The sequence below is a fragment of the Typopeltis vanoorti genome, chromosome 5 (genome assembly GCF_054136105.1).
Source record: "Typopeltis vanoorti isolate ZY-2024b chromosome 5, IOZ_Tvanoo_1.0, whole genome shotgun sequence".
Lineage (NCBI taxonomy): Eukaryota > Metazoa > Arthropoda > Arachnida > Uropygi > Thelyphonidae > Typopeltis > Typopeltis vanoorti.
Genome location: NC_143553.1, coordinates 84416139 through 84431522, shown reverse-complemented (window position 1 = coordinate 84431522; position 15384 = coordinate 84416139). Strand labels below are relative to the sequence as shown.

The window sequence follows — 15384 nt, the reverse complement described above, 5'->3', positions numbered from 1 at the left end:
GTAGAGATATACTGAAAGAAGAGAAGGAAGCAGAGAATCTTGGACTGATTGCAGATAGAAATTTGAAGTACAGAAGGAATATTGCAAAAGGTTGTGAAGCCAAGCCAGAGGATTCCTGCAACACTGAAAAGGATGTTGACCAGCAGGGATAAAATGGTGGTGGTTCATTGTATAAATCCCTGTTCAGACCACATCTGGATTACCGTGCTCAGATGTAGTCATTAGAATTTGAAGGTGAAAAAGTAACCTTGGAGGATACAGAGAAAGATAACAACATAATGACATCTTGGCTGTTCAATGTTGGTTATGAGAATAGATTGTGGACATGCAAATTGCAGATTTTGTTGGATATAAGATGAAGGGAAGGGGATGTTATGAAGACACTTAAGCTGTCCAAAAGTATTTACCAGATTGAGGATGTGAAGATTTTTCACATAGCCGAATGAGTGTAAGGAATAAGGACCTCTTGTAGTTGCAGAAGGCTGTAGTAAGGCTTTGAATAATTCAAATTTATAATTATAGCTATATAGGAGTTTTGGTATTAGCTCACTAGATCCCATGGTAGGTGTTATCAATCCCATACTACACTAGACCATATTTATGACATTTGATAAGCTGAATATGGATCTGATATTCTGAAATACACTTATTAACTGATCTGTCTATTTAACCAAAATGTAATGAGCTGCATAAATGTGGAACTTGCTAAACACCACATAGCAGGAAAGGTGACAGTTTGTTTTTTGGGAGAAGGTAAAAGATTGCACATTCAATCTGTTGATGGGTTTAAAGGTTGTGATGAGTTAGAATTTTTTCAAAATGTTTGCTACATGCTCAGAAATGCCTTTTATATAAGGAATAGGAGTTCTATGGACTTCTTCCCTCGGAGGATGCTGAGAGAAACTGTCAATGATTTTATGTATAATTTTTGGGTTATGACTATTTAAAAGAATTGTTTAGTTTATGATTCCTGTTAAAGAAATACTTAGGATGTGCAACTTTTATGTGTTCTGAATATCAAGGATTTTATAATTTTTTTTTTCAGATGGATGGTGTGTAGATGAGAAAGGAATATAATGACCTATAATATCTGATTTACAACAGAATTGTGTGTGTGAGAGAGAGAGAGAGCAGGAGAGTAAAGAAAGAGAGTGCAAAGTGGCGCTTATGAATGAAGTGGGTAGCATGAGTGTAGAGAATGAGAGAACAAGTGGGCAAGACAAGCAGGGAAACAGGGTAACTTGGGGGGGGGGAGAAAGGGGAACACAGAATGAGAAAGGCTGATGCTCAAAAGAGAATGTGTGTGTGCGAATAAGAAGGGAATGGAATGGCCTGGGAGGTGAGGAAAACAATTGGCTTGGAAGACTGTTCTTCTGGAAAGAGTATAGAGAAAAAAAATGGCTCAAAGAAGGTATAGAGAACTGTTTAAACTAAACATATTTGGTCGTTTTATAATTAAAATACAAACTTATTTAATACTGACCATTTACAAACAGCCTACCAGTTTCGCCAGCAAACTGTCTGGCTTTTTCAAGGCATTTAAGGAAAGATATAAAAACTAGTAAATGCAAATTGAAAGGAACATAAAAAATGTTGTAAACCAACTAGTAGCTATGGTTACACGTTTGCGTGACAGAGAGGACTTATTGTTCTTATTCATTATGGCTAGCTGTAGTTCAGATTGATTTAGAGAGAGGATCAGGTTTTTCCACGAACTGTTTAGGATTACATCCTGATTTCTGTTGAGATTTCCGCCACTTATTAACACTATTGCGGCTTCCTTGTATAAACGATGTCTGTAGTCGTCATCCAGATATGGTATGGAGCTGTTTTGTCACTCTATCGTGTGGTTAGACGTACAGAAATGATGTGCTAAGCCGGAAGAGATACTTCTGTTGTGGTTTACATCACCAACATGTTCTTTTTGTCTGATTTCTAAACTCCATGAAGTTTGTCCGATGTAGGCAAGACCACAGGAGCAAGGAATGTAATATACTCCTGGATATTTGTAGAATGACACCTTATCTTTTGGGGATCCTAAAACTTGTCTGATGCTGGTGACAACCCCAGACAAGAAGAATCACGCTCCCAGCACATTTCTACTACAGTAATCCCTTTCATCAAGTCAATTTCTTATTAAATAGCCGGAATACTAAGAGCCTACAACATCAGAGTGGTCTTCAAACCAACCACCAGCATCAGACAAGTTTTAGGATCCCCAAAAGATAAGGTGCCATTTTACAAATATCCAGGAGTATATTACATTCCTTGCTCCTGTGGTCTTGCCTACATCGAACAAACTTCACGTAGTTTAGAAATCAGACAAATAAACATGTTGGTGATGTAAACCACAACAGAAGTATCTCTTCCGGCTTAGCACATCATTTCTGTACGTCTAACCACACGACAGAGTGACAAAACAGCTCCATGCCATATCTGGATGACGACTACAGACATCGTTTATCCAAGAAAGCCACAATAGTGTTAATAACCAGCAGAAACCTCAACAGAAATCAGAGTGCAATCCTAAACAGTTCGTGGAAAAACCTGATCCTCTCTCTCTCTAAATCAATCTGAACTACAGCTAGCCAGTAATCACATTACACGTTTACAAACACGCATGCATGATAATGAATAAGAACAATAAGTCCTCTCTGTCATGTGAATGTGTAACCTTAGCTACTAGTTGGTTTACAACGTTTTTTATGTTCCTTTCGATTTGCATTTACTATTTTTTGTCTTTTCGTAAATGCCTTGAAAAAGCCAGACAGTTAGCTGGCGAAACTGGTAGGCTATAATGTAAATTTGTTTGGAAATGGTCAATATTAAATAAATTTGTATTTTAAGGTATAGAGAAGTCACATTTAATAAGTGGTATCAGATAAACCTGTTATAGATCATTGAATGAGTTGTTATGCTTGTATACAAATGCTACAAGTATCAGAAACAAGACAAATGAAATGGCTGCATTGATTGAGTTTGTTCATCCAAAAATTGTTGGAATAAATGAGACATGGTTAGATGAGGATAACATCCTGACAGGAATAGTGATAGAAGGGTATGCTGAATTTCATGAAGATAGAGAGGGTAAAAAGAGAGAGAGAAGTGCTACTGATGATAGAAAAAGGGTTATGTCCACATAGGTAGAGATGCAAGAGGGAAATAGTGGCAGTGGTTTTGAGGCAGTATGGTGTGAGCTAGAGGTAAACAGAATGAAATACTTAGTTGGATATTACTATAGACCCAGCAATGTGGACAGAAGTGACCATGAAATGTATAAGCAACTCAGCTTATACATTTCATGGTCACTGTCATGTGACAATAAAATGTATAATCAAATAAGAAAAGCGTGATTGTTATGGGTAAATTATGAAAATATAGACTGTGATGATGAGATAGCTACTGGAAGTAAAGAAAATGAGTTTCTCGAGTTTTTGAAGGACAACTACCTCAGGCAGTATGTAACTGAGGGTACACAAGGATTGAGGATCATGAATTCGATCATCTCACCAGAGTATTTTATTATAAATCAGGTGTCAAATCTCCCTCCGGCTGGTGAGAGTGACCATGAAGTGATTTACCTGAGTGATTGCCAGCAGTGTGAGGACTTCTGTGAGGAAAGGGTATATGTGGAACTACAAAACTGGTGATTATGAGAAGCTCAGGAGACTGCTTGTAGGTGTAGAATGGAATAAGGATTTGGGTGGAAAGGAGATCAATGCTGCTTGGGTTCTACGAGAACTATCTAGTAAAAGCAATATCTAAATGCATTCCAAGGGCCAGAAGATTAAATAAGGTAGGTATGAAATGGATAAATGAAGAGATTATGCATGCAATACAGAGGGAAAAGGAATTAGGGAGACAACATAAGATGGGTGGTAACAATCAATTCCATGAGGATTTAGCTAATAAAGCAAAAAATAAAAATATATATCCTGTGGAGTTATTCTGTTATGTAGCAAGCAAATAAATAAATAATAATGGAAGGATGACATTGATTGGAGAAAATGATATAAGAACAAATGCTGTAGAGATAGTTGAGATATGTAATGAGCAATTTATAAAGGTCTTTCATTCTTATGAATGGGACATTATAGATAGTTTGAAAGTATTGGATGATGAGGATTGGTTGGTTGGTTGGTTTATAGTTTATTTGGCACAAAAACTACAAAGGTCATACTGTGCCATACTAAAGGTTACAACATTAGCATTTACAGAAAAATAGTTGTACAAAGCCAAAGCAGCATCTCTAGGTAAACAGAACTGCTGCAGAGGGCACAGCAACGCACAAGGTCAGAGGTTATTATAGTAGTGCAAAAATAGTTAACAATATAAGTTAATACATAACATATGAAACACTAAGCCAACGAATGCAGTATCTACATATATGTAAGATTATAATAGATGCCTTTATAGCAGTACAAAAATAAGCAAAAAGGAATTATTATACAATATGCATGGATGAAAATTAAATTTAGCAATGCAGTAGAAACAGAATTTAGAATACATATAAACAGAATTACTAGAAAGTACACAAATAGGTAAGATGTCCTACAACACTACATGATTATTCGAAAAATGAAGTAGTAAAAAGATGCATACACAAAATGCATGTTAAGTGATGCAGTATCTACATATAAACAAAATTACTGCAGAGGTATCAGCAGTACATAAATAGATAATTATAGGTTAACAAAACAACTCAAGGAAAGCAATATCTACATCTAGTAAGATTACAACAAACATTATTATACTAATACTTAAAGAGTCAGAAAGGAATTATTATACAGCATTGATGCATAAAATTTAAGTTTAGCATTATGGTATTTACATATTAACAAAATTACAGCAGGGTGATACAAATATACAAGATCAAGGCCTATGGTAATACATAATTGGGCAGATTTAACATAATGAATAATATGTATGTATAAAAGTTAAGTTAAGCAAAAAGTATTTACATATAAACAAATTTATGGTCAAATGTGTTTGTACAAATTAATTCTTTCTAAAAAATAAAAAACATCATGCAATTTGCCTGAGTCTGCTAGCATTTTCCTGAGTGTATATGGCTTGGTTAGATAGGTGAAAATTTCATTCCTCTCTCGTGTAAATTTTTGACAATCTACCAGAATATGATGAATAGTGAGATGTGTGTTGCATTTTTCACATATGGGAGGGTCATCAGCTCTCAGGAAATGAGAATGCGTAAGGTGACTGTTACCTATGCAGAGCCTAGCAAGGATAACCTCCTCCCTTCTCTTTGTACGTTGACTAGAATGCCAGTGTTTAATTTCAGGTTTAATGTTATATAATTTGTTTGTTGATGTTTCTTGCCATGTTAACTCCCACTGAGCAATTAGCTTTGATCTTATAAGTTGTCTGTAGTCTGTATATGGAACTGTCAAATAGTATGTGGAGAAGGTATGGGCTGATTTAGCAGCCGCATCTGCAGCCTCATTTCCTTTGATTCCGATGTGGCTGGGAATCCAGCAGAACTGAACATCGAAATTAAGGATTTTCATTTTGTGAAGCAGATGTAGCACTTCATAAAGTACTGGATGAGGATTATACATAGGAGAAGAGATAGCCTGTAAAGAGCTCAATGAGTCTGTATAAATTATACACTTTTGGTAGCAGTTTTCTTTTATATGCACAAGTGCAAGCTGAATGGCATGTAACTCTGCTGTATAATTACTGCAGTCATGTGGGATCTGATTTCAGATAATAATGTCAGGAAACATAGCAGCACAGCCAACAGAGGTGTTAGTTCTTGAACCATCAGTATAGATGGGTAAGAAATCAGAGTGTGTTGCTCTGTGTGCATTAAACAATTGCAGGTAGATGGATGATGGGGTTTAAGATTTCTGTAGTTGACAAAGTGAGAGGTTGCAGGATGGTATGCAAACCTGCCATGGAGGAATGCTGTTATGTTTAGTGTAGCTAATGTTGTCAACATTTATACTAACAGCTTGCACAGTTTCTTTAATACGTATACCAAAAGCATGTATAGCAGTTTAATGTGTGTGATATTGAGCTTACCAATGCAGAGTGAAGATACTATTCCATGTAGGGTGATCTTGGAGAGATTTTATTTTTAGGGCGTAATTAAGAGACAACTGTTTTCGTCGAAGTGAAAGAGCCGGTTCATTTGCTTCTACATAGAGACTTGGAGTGGGTGAGCTGCGAAAGGCACCAGTAGCTATCCATATACCCTGATGATGGATGGAATCCAACCACGTAGGTTACTCTGTCTTGCCGAACCATAGACTTGGGACCCATAATCCAGTTTTGAACGTATAAGTGCACGATAAAGATGGAGCAACGAAGCTCAATCAGCACCCCACCCAGTAGAGGATAGAGTGCGAAGGAGGTTCAAAGTTCTTTTGCACTTTTCTCTTAGTTGACGAATGTGTGCTAGAAATGTGAGTTTTCTGTCAAAAATGAGTCCCAAGAACTTGGTTTCTGTAGTTACTGGAATAACAGTAGGTCCTGTTCTTAGTTCAGGATCTGGGTGACGAGTGCGTTTTCGACAGAAGTGTACACAGACACTTTTTTTCTGTTGAAAACCTAAACCCATTATTAAGAGCCCACAGAGAGAGACATGATCAATTACTTGCTGAAGTTGTCTTTCAATTACCGTCATGTTACGTGAGTGACAATAAATTGTGAAGTCATCAACATATAGAGCATTGTCTACAGTGGGAGGAAGCTGTTCAATGATTGAGTTGATTTTAATAGCAAAAAGGGTTACACTTAAGACAGAGCCTAGGGGAACACCTTGTTCTTGAAGATATGATCGAGATAGCATATTTCCCACTCTGACTTGGAAAGTTCGCCTGGACAGAAAGTTTTTAATAAATATAGGGAGGTGTCCTTTGAGACCTAGGTTATGGAGGTCTTTTAATATGCCATATCTCCAGGTTGTGTCATAAGCTTTTTCCATGTCAAAAAAAAACAGAGACAAGATGTTCTCGTTTCAGAAATGCATCTCTTATACAAGTTTCTAACCGAACTAAATGGTCTAAAGTTGATCGATGTCTACGGAAACCACATTGTGTATTGAAAAGAAGACTGTTGCTTTCTACATACCAGAGAATTCTGGCATTAACCATTTTCTCTAGTATCTTACAAAGACAGCTGGTCAGAGCAATGGGTCGATAATTATTTGCTTGTGTTGGATCTTTTCCTGGTTTTGGGATAGCAATGCCAATTGACTTATGCCAAAAATTTGGAAACTCTTCCTCTGCAAGTATTCTATTGTATAATAAGAGAAGATCCATAGAAGATGGTGGTAGATGTTTTATCATTTCATAATGGATGTCATCAGGTCCTACTGCACTAGGGTGAGATTGTAGGAGAGCTCATTTTAGTTCCTCCTTGACAAATGGCTGATTATATGGCTGAAGAATGTTGGTAGAAAAATTAAGCCTTTGTTTCTCTTGCTGCTCTTTCAGTATTAAAAATTCTGGAGAATATGAAGCTGTTGCTGAGATTTTAGCAAAAGTTTCTCCTAAAGTATCTGCAATAGCTTTGGGATCAACAAGAACACTTCCATTATAGTCTAAGGTGGACAAACAATGTGTACTATATCTGCCTTTCATTTTCTGGATTTTATCCCATACAATTTTTGGACTGGTCATTTGATTAATTGATGTAGTAAATTGGATCCATGATTGTTTTTGACTCTGACATCTTACAAAACGTGCTTGGGCTCGAGCATGCTTGAAAGTTATTAAATTTGATATGGTGGGGTATCTACGAAATATGCTCCATGCTCTGTGTTGATCTTTTTTGGCTGCCTGACATTCTGGGTTCCACCAAGGCTTTGGATAGACTGGAAATCAAGATGATATTTTCAGGATGGAGGTTGTTGCTGCCTGGACAATGCATTCTGTTATATATTTTACAGCTTCATTGATAGGTGTTTGACTGATGGTATCAGCATTAAATTTTGCAAGATGAGAGAAAGTGTTCCAGTCAGCCTGGTCCATTTTCCATATAGGTATCCGTGTGGGTGAACATGGTTCCTGTGAAGACATTGTACAAAGAACAGGAAAGTGATCACTTCCATATATGTTCTCTTCAACATCCCACATGAGCAGTGGAAGAATGGAAGGGTAACAGATTGTAAGATCAATTACAGAATATGAGCGGGGAGGCATATGGAAGAAAGTATTGAGTTTATTATTTAGAAAGGAAAGGTTATTATTATCAAGAATTTTTTCAATGCTTCGACCTCGTCTATTAGTGTTGGCACTACCCCATAGAATATTGTGACCGTTAAAGTCATCCATCAAAAGTATGGGTTCAAGCAGTTGCAAGATAAGGTTATCAAGATCAATTTCATTAACTCAGCATTTGGTGGTAAATCAATTGAACATATCGTAATAAGGAATCCCACAGAGAAGCGAATCGCTACCGCTTCCAGAGAAGTATTAAGTTGGACCTGATGGAAAGGAGTATGACTGCCCACTAGGATAGGTACTCTTCCATGAGCAGGACCATCTCCAGTTCTATCTTTACATACAACAGTGAAATTCCTAAAGGTACGGTCCTCATTGGATCTTAAGTAAATTTCCTGTAGACGGAAACAGAAATGTTTGTGTTTCTGCAACAACATCTTGATATCGTCAATATTCTGGTGGATCCCATGACAGTTCCATTGTAAAAATTTTCTTATTGTTTTGATTTTATTTTTTGTCTAGTTTTCGAGAGGTTGAGGGCTTACCTTTGTCAGATTTATATTTATCCACTATTTTAGGGAAGTATGGACGGCCAGTGTCCATCTCTTCCTCTGGTAGAGTGTTCAAAACATCAAATGTGTTAGGGTCAGTTGGTATGCTTAGTTTGCTTTCAGTGAGTATCGAGGTATCCATTTTTTCTGTGCGAGTGTCTGGTGGTTTATCTTTGAGTGAAGTCTCCACCATAATTTTTTTAACAGATGAGTTGTCATTGAATGGGACCATTTTTGAAGTTGTCTCTGGAGTAAGGCCATAGGTCTTGTGATTAATGCACTCAACAGAGAAGCACTTACGATCGTAAAGTTCAGATATGGTGAAATTATCAAATGGTGGAATAGACATACATGTTTGAGTTGCTGTTGACACTTTTTTAATTGTTACTTTTCAGCATAAGAGGATCGTAGAACAAGTGTAATGGTGGCTAGCTTTTTTTTTACATCCTGATATGTATTGTTCTGTTTTTATTTTTTGTATCTCTTTCTCATCTTTCCATTTCTGACATGCACGAGAGTATGCTGGATGATCTCCCTGTCAGTTGACACATTTAGCTTTTTTTTTTCACAGCAAGATTTATTTTCATGTTCTTGACTACCACATTGAGCACAAGTAGTAGAACCACGACAGGCAGTTTGGGCATGTCCATATCTTTGACATTTAAAGCATCTCAGTGGGTTATGGATGTACATTCTAACAGGACAGCTGAGATACCCTGCTTTTACAGATGTCGGAGGCCTAGGTGTATCAAATTTCAGGGACTTTGTTAGGGTCCCTGAAACATTTGAGGATGAAGAATTCATATTTAAGGAATTTTTAATTCAGCACCAGAGCTCCCCACCCACCACAGAGCCACACATGGACGCCCACTACCAGGAAAGCAAAGAATGCGCTCAGGAGTGGAACGCCAGGGCTACCCTGGATGCTATACCGGCACTGCAGCAGGTCTAGGATCCCGACCCCGGACCATGGGGTGAGAGACTTACTGCAACACCGTTTACCCTTGCAGGCAAGCCCACTAGCCAATTGATCCTGGCTGGACCATCCAGGACCACCTGTTTTGCAGAAGCAGAGGCCAAAGTAGTGCAAGACTACCAGGATCTCCCTTTCCGGATGTCCACGGATCGCACCGCACGGCAAACACGGCGGCAGGGAGTTGGATCCCAGTGATGGTGGTCTGGAAAAAGGATAGTGAAAAAGACTCAGGAGAAGTAGAGCAAAGAATACGGGAAGAAAAGCAAAGAAAAGGAGGAAGAATGAAAAGGGTCAGTAAGTACCATCACTGGGAGGTCCCCTCCACCACGAACAGGTGTCCCACATGGAGAGCGGGGATGATGAAGAGGAGAGACCGACTGTAAGTGAGCAAGAGAGTACATGGGGAAATGAGAAAACTTGATGTTAATAGGGCTGTGGGACTTGATGATATATCACCAAGTATTTTGAATGCATGCGCCAGGAAGTTGACATCTGCCTTGATATATTTGTTTAATATGAGTCTTACACTGGGTCAAGTTCCAAAAGAATGGAAGGAAGGCAAGATTGTGATGCTGAGTAAGGGAGTGAAAGAACTTAAGCATCAAATTATAGGCCTATCTGTGTCAGTTGAGGTTAAAGTGTTGGAGAGGCTGGTGAGAATCAGGGTGTAGAATTTGGTTGAAAACAGTGGTATTATATTTGATGGACATTGTAGATTTGCTAAAGGGAGATCATGTTTTAGTAATCAACTTACTTTGTTTTAGTAATGTACTTACTTATTATAATAAGGCGATGGCTTCATTGGACAAAGGAGATAGTTTTTTTTTTCTTTAAATCTAGAGTAATTTAATAATAAGGTGGTACACCTTTTGGCAACTCATATAGGTAAATATGACCTCTCCATTGCTTCTGCCTGAGTATCTCCACTCTGGGTCTGGCTCCCACTGACGAGACCTCAATAAAGGTCGAAACCGGTCTGGGTAATGACCCTTCCCTTAATGCATAGCATTATACATGTCTGCAAGGAGATGTACTTTGCATTATGGGAGATACTGAGACAACAAGTGATGAGAGCTTGATCCACCTTTACCACAAGTTGCCTCAGTCCTGAAGATACTTCAGGAGCATACTTTGTTTGCTTACACTTGGATAAAGGATTAAACTAAATTTATTATAGAGATAGATATATAGTAGTATACTTAGGTTTTGCAAAATGCTTCTGATAGATTACAAATTTAATATCCTTCTGCTATAATTATTTGACAAAAAGAGAGATGTCTTTATATATTCTTTAAACCAATTTAAACCATTACATTGATTGTTTTTCTTTAGTCACCTTTTCTCTGACAATGCTAGTATTACATTAAAAATTACAAGATGTCAAGTTTTGTAACAATCTTCAATTCTTTTTCCCTTAATGTTAAATCTTTTGTACTAATGCTGTAATGACAAATAAGCAAAAACTCAACAAATGTTTAGTCTAACAAGAACAGTTCAGATTGCAGGACTTTTAAATGACTCTCACATATAGCAAGCCTTCATTTCAATATACCGTATTTTCCGGTGTATAAGACGCTCCTATGTATAAGACGCAGCCAAGAAATTTAATACAATTTTCTGGAAAAAACCTACACTTTAAAGTATGATTTTAAAAAAAAATAGATAAAATAATAGGTAATTTTTAATAGTAAACTGACCTTTCAGAAACCTGCAAAACCCATGTCACTGTCATCTGACTCTTCTCTATCATCATTAATTTCTTCTCTTTCTTCTTCCTCTTGTTCTTCATCATCATCATCTTCGTATAAGAAATGATCTTCACTTCCATCAAGGGCGTTGCTAATTCCACATTTCAAGAAAGATTTAAGTTTGTTCATTCATTTTCGACCAAAATGTCTTAACCCACTTGCACACTTGAGAGATTGATGGTCATTTCAGGGCACCCTTTGGTGTTAGCTGATGTACCCGGCATTCATCATCCGCTTGTTCCACTCTTCCCTCATAAAGACTTTAAAGGGTTTGTTTAAAGATAAACTGATAAACATTGGTAACTGATTACTCGGATAAGATATTATGAAACTTGAATGGGGACTCCCCGTTCTTAGCCAATGATGCGCTAGAAGTCACGTGAAGGTCACGCATCAATTTGATTGCACCATTAACCACCTACAAAGATCTTGGAACATAAAAGGGAGTGCGTATGATTTTGAAAAAAGGAAACAATCTTTACCTTCATTATATAAGACGCACCCCATTTTTAAGATGAATTTTTAAGGTAAAAAAGTGCATCTTATACACCGGAAAATACGGTAATTGCTTCCACTATTCTATTGCAAGTCAAAATCAAAGTATATTGAAGTATATTCATCACCAACCTTAATATCAAACTTGCACTGCAGAATATTTTTTCAAAATAATACTTACATACAGGATACATTTTCTTGTAATGGCCATGAATCAAGGATCATAAGATAGCAAGTACAAACCAGCATATTAAAAATTCACTGTTATGATCCTATAAAAGTTTGATGAATTTATTATGTATATTTAAGTATTTTTTAATGAATTTGTGAATTCTGAAATTTTAGTGGACTGTAGGGAATTTTGAACTGTTTACTGAATTACAATTTCACATATACCAAGAAGTGTAGGATTTTGGCCAGTGAAGCGTAAAAAGCACATCATCAGTAATTCAGTTTAAGCAGAAGCATGATAAGTCCTTGAACTCTGTGAAGGTGCCTGAAAAGAACAATAACATACCCCCTTACTTAATTTAACCTCCACATGCCTGATTACATTCATAAACTGTAGGCAAGTCAACATTTCTTTATTCAGTCCTTTTATAGATCATTTTATCTAAACATCACATTCATGATGCATATGTACATGTGAGAAAAGTAGAGAAGGAAGTGGTCAAAGTAGTTTTATTTTAAAAAAAATAAAATCTAAAAGCAAACACTTACGTGCATAGTGTGTTAACGTATTGCAAGGAGAACAGACAGAAGCACCTTGATTTGAAACAGTATCTTCACCACAAGGTGTACATAATTTTGATCGCTGGCTGCTATAAGTTCCTGGATCACATGGGGTACACTCGGATGCATATGCAACTCCTAAAAAACCATATATAAAGCATAGATGTATCACTTCAGAAAACACAACAACAGAGTTGACATAAAGTAATAAAACTTCCACTAATAAATTCAATATCAAGTCTTAAAAAGAGAACATATTAGGAAAAAAAATGATATAAAAGGCCTTTCTCAGACATCACCAAGTAAAGTTTAAAAGTGCATCATATATGTATTATATTTCTAGCTTTCACTAGGGCATTGAGTAAAGATTAAAACAAGAATATAATTTTTAGCAATATAATTTACCTTGTAAGCAAGAAAGAAAAAAATTCTATCTTCTTACCATGATTGGGTAGCAGAAAATAACTCATGATAAGAATGAAGGAGAATTTACTGAGACAACTTTCTCAAGCAGCACGTGAAAGAAGCAGCTCAATGTCAAAGTGTTAGATTTCATCACGACATCAGAAGGTGTCTCAGTTAAGGATGTCACTATTTTGCCACCAGATGGTGACAATGATCATACTGTACTAGGACAGGTTACATGTGGAACTACACAGCTGGAAATTTAAAAAAAAATCAGGAGAATACTATGTTCAGTCCCATTGTATCAGTTACTGAATGGCAAGGATATCAACCATGCATGGGAAGCTTTGAAAAGATACTTAAATATAATGTGGTATGTGAATATGTTCTTAAAGTTCAAAGAACACATAGGATGAAAGTGAAATGAATGAGCAACCTTATTAAGCAAGCAATCCATGAGAAGAAGAGGTGGAGGGAAATTTGTGAGAATAAGAGAAAGAGGAGTTATGAAACATATAAAGTACAGACCAAAGTAGTTATGAGTATTGTATGAAAAACTAAATTTCAACTCATCATACTCACTAGGATTTTATTGGCTTGATAGCTAATTTCCTTGTGCAACTTGCATTCCTGTTCTTGCATTCTCATCTCTCACACTACTCTTTTCTCCTTTCATGAACACTTTGGTCTCACCTAATCCACTCTTCTGCTCATTTACATCACCTCTGACTTCTGCAAATACCTTGTTCATATCACTCATTACACTTCCTTCTAGCAACAGTCACTCAAGTTGATTCACATGAAATCCATTTAAATGTAATCTACCTCTTTTATACAATTCCAATCATCCATTGAATGCATTCCACACATCAAACTGCATCCCTTTTTCCTCACACAGCTCTGTTAGCACACTATTTGTGATTTTTGCTTTCCATCAATTCATCACTGTCATATCTAGCCAACATACCAATTACTCTGATCTCATTCACTCTACTCAATAATCCATCCTCATATTCTCCCTATACCCAACCAAATCATTTATTCATACCACCACCACCACCAATAACTCCCTCATATGCTTACTTCTCACACCCAAAGCATCACCATCCTATTCATCCTCCCTCCTGTAAAACAGACCCTATACACTCATTCTTTCTTCCATTCCTACAATTATGCCTGCTTTTGCTCCATCAGTAAGTCTCGCTTTCATTCATACTCAATTTAGCATTTTCAGTAACTTTCATATTCACAATTACATTCTCTACACTCATATTCACATGAAATCCTCATGCTCTAACTCACCCTTCTGGCTGATGTCATTCACAGTCTTACACCTATAACTACCTTCCACCCTTTTTCTAATATTCACTTCTTATTTGATTCTCATTTAAATCATTGCAGTTCATTAAAATGTCTCACTTTCAGCAGACGCTTGCCATCTCATTTCTCTTGTTTGATCTCTCAATAAATTCCCTCACACACACATATACACATATATTACACTCCTGACAACCACCCATCTCAGAAAAATCCACACCACTAACCACATTCAATTTTCCTCAACACATGGCTGTACTAGTTCTGACATTTTGCTTTGTTAACTGCAACAGTATTACACAAAATTTGATATAGACCCTACTAAAAATCTTAATAATTACTATGCATTTAGTCTCAGTATTCTAATAAATAAATTTTTAGCAAAATACATACAATTTTCTGAAAATATTACAAAAAATAAAAATTTGGTCAAGTGATTCCACCTGTGTCAGCACAGCTAATCTAAGGATTGTCACTTAAGAAGAATATGAGAGGAAAGGTTAGCAAAACAAGTATTTTTTTCACGATGTCATGAAAAAAAAAACACACAAATATCATGATCTAGGCAGACCGACAGAGAAAAAAGTGCCTTCGAAGACTGAAATATAAGATCTGGTAATATTGGTATACTGACAGATAAATTAATTTTGAGAAAAATTTCGATGTGTGACAAGCAGAAGGAAGAATGATTATGGTAAGATGCTGTTAATGGATGAAAGTGAGAGATTGTTGACTGCTGCAGAGGACATAGTTGAGTTGTTTGGCATTCAATGTTTCATCCTCAGCATGAAATCAGAACCTCAAGTGTAGAGAATGAAATGAGAGAAGACTGAATGGTGAGCAAGCAAGAGGTATGTGAGGAGTTAAGTAAGTTAGATGTCAATAAGGCAATAAGACTTGATGACATATCACCACATGTCTTAAGGGAATGTTCCAAGGAGTTAGCATCAGCTTTGGCCTACCTGTTTAACAAG

General features: G+C 36.7%; 1 protein-coding gene across 3 annotated transcripts in view; it reads right to left on the bottom strand.

Annotated features, from left to right (window-relative positions):
• The window catches only part of LOC150106608 (endosome/lysosome-associated apoptosis and autophagy regulator family member 2-like), a 594368-nt gene that overhangs the window by 399436 nt on the left and 179548 nt on the right, over positions 1-15384 (bottom strand). For all 3 annotated transcript variants that reach the window (XM_090392568.1, XM_090392569.1, XM_090392567.1), the window contains one exon: positions 12677-12826. In XM_090392568.1, the coding sequence (XP_090248694.1) occupies positions 12677-12826 (150 nt within the window). The remainder of the gene's footprint in view (positions 1-12676; positions 12827-15384) is intronic.